At 42.0% G+C, this 6,000-nt stretch overlaps 1 protein-coding gene across 1 annotated transcript in view; it reads right to left on the reverse strand.

The window, feature by feature from the left end:
* Positions 1-5,609, reverse strand: part of LOC112963047 (discoidin domain-containing receptor 2-like) — a 32,035-nt gene extending 26,426 nt beyond the window's left edge. Inside the window, exons 1-3 of the mRNA XM_026059764.1 lie at positions 5,458-5,609; positions 3,205-3,307; positions 410-638 (exon numbers count right to left, since the gene is read on the reverse strand). Of these exons, the coding sequence (XP_025915549.1) occupies positions 410-638; positions 3,205-3,307; positions 5,458-5,521 (396 nt within the window). The 5' untranslated portion in view covers positions 5,522-5,609. The remainder of the gene's footprint in view (positions 1-409; positions 639-3,204; positions 3,308-5,457) is intronic.
* Positions 5,610-6,000: the final 391 nt, after the last annotated feature.

Here is a 6,000-nt window from a genome sequence, read left to right on the forward strand (position 1 = left end):
CACAGGCATGCCAGATCCCAGACAAAGTAGTTAACAGTCAAAAACAGACACCGGGCATGAAGCTTGCTTTGCAGCTTCCAATTTAGAAGCGAGTCGCAGGCTGGTCGAGAGACATTCACATTGCATTTCAAAACATTTTGACTACGTACAGAAAGGTAGCAAGGAGCCACTATTTTAGGTCAAGGCAATGGCAAGGATTTGGGGAATCAGGTCAAGGGAATAACAGCCCCAGCAAATACAGGACTAAGGCAGAGGATGTTGAACACCTGACACAGAGAGGAATCAGGAGACAGTAAGATGCACTAGGCAGTAGGCAGAGACAAAAGGAGGATGCACCTTCTGCAGTCTAATTCCCTATGATTTTGCTTGGATTCTGCATGCTCCATGGTTCAGCTCCTGCTACACCCACCTTCCTGCCTTGACGATCTTTCCAGGAGACCCAGCGCTCTCCATTGCGGCTATAGTCAATTCGGTAAGCACGTGCAAATTCTTTGCCTGTGGCACGGGCATGCCGTCCCTGAGTTCCAATTAAGGTGATGAAAAAGAGCTTGTGTAGGTCAATTTGGAGGAACTGCACATCTTCTGGCTGCAACAAGCCAGCCGGGCACCAGGCTCCATCCCCTTCTTCCCTTTGTAACCTGAGGGAAAAACCAAACACATTAAAAAAACCCTTTTTTCTTGAGAATCCAACCTTCCCAGTAACTGAGGGGCCCCTTGAAACTTGGAGAATTGCATAAAAAGAAAGCAAATCAGCAAGTGAGCCCTGGCAGCTGGCTACCAAACACCTCTCCCTTTCTGGGTGATGATCTGTAGACATTTATCCGAGACACCTGTAGCCAGTTTTTGCCCTTTTCAGAGCCACTCTGGATATTTCTCATTAACTACTGTAAGTCATTTCTTTCTCAGAACCAATACTTTAATGCTGACTTGGAAACAACTATATTAGTCAGTAGGAAATTGTGTATTGACTGCTTTTTAGCATGTGGCCTGGAAAGTACATTGTCACTTTACCTAAATCCCCCATACAGTAATGTCTGAACCTCTGCTCAGCCTCCTTCTATAGCTGTTACAAGCACAAAGAGGAGCTATCTCAAAATAGATTTTAGAAAAAAGCTCTGCCCATCTACTAATTATTGTGGGTCATCTCAACACATCTTTCACATTTTCTTCATTGATCCGAGCTGCTTGTGCAAGACACTGCTCAGTGTTTGATGACAATCTCTCTGCTTAAATTTGAGCATTGTAGCACTAGCTGCAAAGATTCAAACTTTTAGCCTTAGAGATTGCATGCCAAGTGATCTAGCAATCAGCAGGTGGAGCCACTGAAGGAAACACTGACTTACCTAGGCATCTCTAGACCCAGCTGTGCAAGCCACAAGCTGGTGAAAGTAGTTTTAAATGTGAAAAATTTATCTGGACATGATAAGTCCATGCGAGCTTTAAAGCAAGAGAGATATCCCAGAAAAGAGCAAGCCCTTCAAATGTCCTTTTCTTTCTGACAGCCCTCCTAGCTCTAATTAGTGGGAATGGCGAGTGCAGCCAAATGTCTTATCAAGGAAGGAAGTACCCAGAAGGAGATGCAGAAGGTCAAGGTACAGGCTAGAAACTGGAGTTTTGTCTCAGCTCAGCCAGTACCCTGCTGTTTCTATAAGACTTTTAGAGTGAAGTGGCAAGTAAAACAAGTTATATAAGACAGATGTGAAGGGCAATCATGAAGTGACAGGGACAAGCAGCATCTGCACAGGAGAGCCATGACCTCTAACAAAATGAAGTCAGCTAGAGGGTGTCCCTTCATGTCTTCCGCCTGTGGATGTTCAGCTGCCCTAGCAGAAAGAGATGATGGTAACAGATGGCAAGTGACGACCGAGATATTTGCAGAATTTGGAATAAGCCATCCCTCAGAGAACAAAATACATCTTCCCGCTTTCAGACCCACAGGTTTGTTCAAACTTTGCCAAAACACATGACATTTAGCATCTTTGCTCTAAAACAGAGTAAGAAAAAAGCAAGCACTAGGAGAATTTCACGATTTTGGACTGCTCAAAGTCTTTGTATAAATATAACCATCATAATTAACCTGCAATGCATATCTAATTTGCATAGACACTGTAGGAATGTTTGATATCATCATTACAAACAACTATAAGGAAACTTACATTGGGAGATACTTTGCAAATCATCAGTCTGCAGCTTTGAAAGAAGTGGAACAACATAAGAATGAAAAGCCAAACTGCTGAAAAAGACTAATATTTCTTGACATTGAAAGAAAATCCTGTAGCTGCTTTTTAACAACTCCTTAASTCTGTATTTTCCAGTTTACAAAATACAGTGTTAGTTTTAAAAAAATTTGATCAGAATAAAAAAAATTGGTGGCATTATTTCCTGTAATGATGCTGTAATGAATACAACAGAAAAGCTGAACTAGGAACATTTATTTCTCCTTGCTTCTAACTAGGGGGAAAGCAAAAATCCATGGCAGGGAAAAGGGAAACACTTTTGTAATCAGTTCCATAAAAAGGCAATGTATCTAACTGATGCAGAACACYGCTGAGACCAGCAGTCAGTGCCATCAGGTCAGGGTGATCACATTCAAAACAGCCAAAGAATTCAGAACTTCTTTGAATTAAAGTGCACACAGCCCATTTCTTCATTATGATGCTGTTGAAAAGTCCACCCGTATAAGTGACTTCTTACAAATCAGAGTTTCAAGTGCTCTAACAATAGTTCCAAAGGCCCTGTCCCTAGCTGACCTGTAAATCACAAACCCATTAGAGATGGTTATAGAGCTACAGAAAGAACAGGGTTGGAAGTGCCTCTGGAGGTCTCTAGTCCAATCTCCTGCTCACAGCAGGGCTAACTTCAAAGCTACGTTGGCTTCCTCAAGGCCTTGTCCAACCACGTCTTGAAAATCTCCAAGGATGGAGAGGTCAGCACCTCTCTGGAAACCTAAAAACTGCACCCCTTCCTTCTCATTGGGAAGGATTTTTTCTTTATATTGAGTCAGAATTTCCCATGTTGCAACTTGTGACCTTGACCATCGCCTTTTGGCCTTTCTCTGTGCATTTATTTAGATCTACTATGGAAGTGGTGAACAAGCTAAGCAAATGGGTTTCTTTGTGAGTGAGGCTAAAGAAGAATTTTTATCTTCAATCATATTAGATAAGTAAAAGAAAAGGATTACAGTTTTGCCAGAGATTAACCTACCGTGCATACTGAGGTCCTGTGGAATCATACCACTGGCTGGAAGCAGTGATATCTTCATCCCGTATCGTTCCTTCATGCATGCCCAAAGGATAACGGCATATGGCTGGAATTGGAAACAAGCAAGTAAAAAAGTCAGTACTCTTTTTTTTTTTAAATCACCAGACAAGTCTAATTGATAGGCTATGGAATAAACATGGCAATGATAAAATTTAGAGAAAGCAAACAGAAAAGGAGAAAATACTTTATAATTACTACAAACTAGAATTGCAAGTAATGAAATGCATTGACACGGAGAGCTAATATCATTCAACAGAGTCCTGGAAGAGCAAAGACTTTACAGAGAAGCATTTTTAACAACATCAAAAAACATACTAGTGTTACTCTTTACATAGACCTATTCTACAATGAGATATTACTTATCAGTAATGATGTGGTACAAAAGGAAGTATTGCAAAGATTTTTTTCTTCTTTTTCTGGAAGAAACAGGATGTTTGACTTGCATTCAGATAAGACCAACTGATACTATGTTCAGCAGCCCAATAATAAGTGAGAAGTTAAAAAGCATCTAATTCCAGATGACCAGATAACTTCAGCTTATGAGAACATCTGTACTATCATGTCACTGCAGGTTACAGCTTATATTTGAGCCTAATCCCCTGATCGCCCACATTGCCCCACACTAGTCTGTTCCCTGCCTCTAGCCTTGAGTGGACCAGGTGGTCCTCTCCAGGCCTGAGCAGGGTCTCCAGCTTGGTGCCTCCAGGGAGGAAGGACACAACCGGCTCAAGCCATTAGGCTCTGTAAACTCAATACAGCTACCAAAGGCAGTGCAGACATAGCTTACAAGTATAAATTGGCCAAGAGCTCTTCCTCGCAAGTCATCTTTGAAATACATCCTGGAATATTAGAGATGTTTCAGAAAACTGCAAGTCTTAATGCTGTACTAGAATTCAAAAAAGGCAAGCAAGATATTCATGTCAGGTTGACATCAGCAGCAGACAAAACAAACAAACAAACAGACCTAAATAATGAAAAAATTAAAAGACAAAAGCATAGTCAATGGCAAGTCCCAGAACAAATGAAATATATTTTCCTATGGATGGATTTTTGGTCTTTGTCCTCTGAACTTACAGCAGCCCCAGCCCTTCCCTTAGTCTGAGGTGACACAGGCAAAAGAACACATGCTGTAGTCACTCCAGAGCCGCGGGCACACTGGTTGACACCCCCACTACACACATCCTCACTAACAAACTGCCTGCTGCCATATCAGCAGCTTTGCCTGCCCTTTCCTCAGCAAAGGCACTGCCTTGGGTCTCCTCATTTCTTCATCTCCGAGACTGCCGTCTTTCTACCTAGCTTTGATAAAGTTGTTAACTAGGTTCAGAAGGTGTAAGAAAAGACAGAAGCATGAAATTCACCTTTTTGTTACCACCTTACAGAACAAAGCAAAGGCTGGACAACAAATTGACAAATTTCAACACAAAAATGCCTGTGAACAAAGGTTATTTCAGAAGGATTTTGCTGCGATTATTGTCAGGCACAGTATCAATGAATTAGTGGTGTTCTATATGTTCATAAATAGTCTTGAAAAGGAGATGTATGCTGAGGTGACGAGGTTTGCTGATGATACCAAGTTATTCAGATATAGCAAAAATACAACTGAAAGAAGAAGGATCCCATGATACTGTACTACTTTGCAGTAAAATAACAGCAGACTTCAGTATCGGTAAGGACAAGAACAAAGTAAAGAACAGCCTAAATATACAAATACAGTGAAGACTGAATTAGCTACTTCAGGACAGGAAGGCTACCATGTTGTTACAGTAAACAGGTTATGAAAGCTTGAATTCTGTGTTCAAGTGAGAGGTCAAAAAGCAACTTATTACTATGGAAATGCATACAGAATAAACTAGAAGACACCGTTATACTACTGTCTAAAATCATGGTACACCAGCCTGTCAGATATGGAATATAGCTCTTACTCCTTCCTTCTCACATCAAAAGGTAGAGAATGAAATGCAGATGTTGCACAAGAAAAAATATATCCATGTGCCTGGGCCCTCCTGGGACTGTCCAGAGAGGTGGTCCACAGCAGTCAAGGAAGACTGGCAGTCTCAGCACACAGGAGGGCATTCAGGGACTATGTTAGTGATTACATTTACATGCATATATCATGAGAGGGAAAGAAAGGCCGAGAATGAACATATGAAAGGTGGGAGATTAGAGTCCTCTCCCAGCCTGGCAGCTCCCTACCAGGGTTGATTTCGGTGCCAGATGGCTCAGGCAGTGAGGCCAACAGCAGCATGCAGAGGATCATGGTAGCAATCGGAAGCGCTGTGCAGGGTCAGATGGGTGCGAGTCCTTCACAGGCAGCAGCTGCCATCTACATTTCTGAAAGACAAAGCAAAGGAGAGATGAGCGTCCTCCAAAGACAGGCCTTCTCTATGCTGCAGACTCACTATATTGCCATTGCTTGGTTGTGGGTCAGACCACTTTCCATGCCTTCAAAAGGATCCTGACCCCAGGTCTGCTCTGATCCTTCTTCTAACTAGCAATTGCTTGACTACCAGTATTGCCTCTAAAGCTATTAACATAATTCAGCTTTTAGGAGCTTGGCTGCCATGAGTACTGTGCACACACTCAACTACTGCTCTTAAACAAGTTCAATGTAAATTAATCTCCCTCCCATTTGATCTCCACTTTCCTTATTATATTAGCAGCTACAGAGGCTACTTCTCCAGTGAACCTGGATGGTCCAACCAGGGAGTGACGTAAGGCTCACACCAGCATCCTAAG

This window comes from Apteryx rowi, unplaced genomic scaffold, assembly GCF_003343035.1.
Source record: "Apteryx rowi isolate R43461 unplaced genomic scaffold, aptRow1 scaffold_16, whole genome shotgun sequence".
In the NCBI taxonomy this organism is placed as follows: domain Eukaryota; kingdom Metazoa; phylum Chordata; class Aves; order Apterygiformes; family Apterygidae; genus Apteryx; species Apteryx rowi.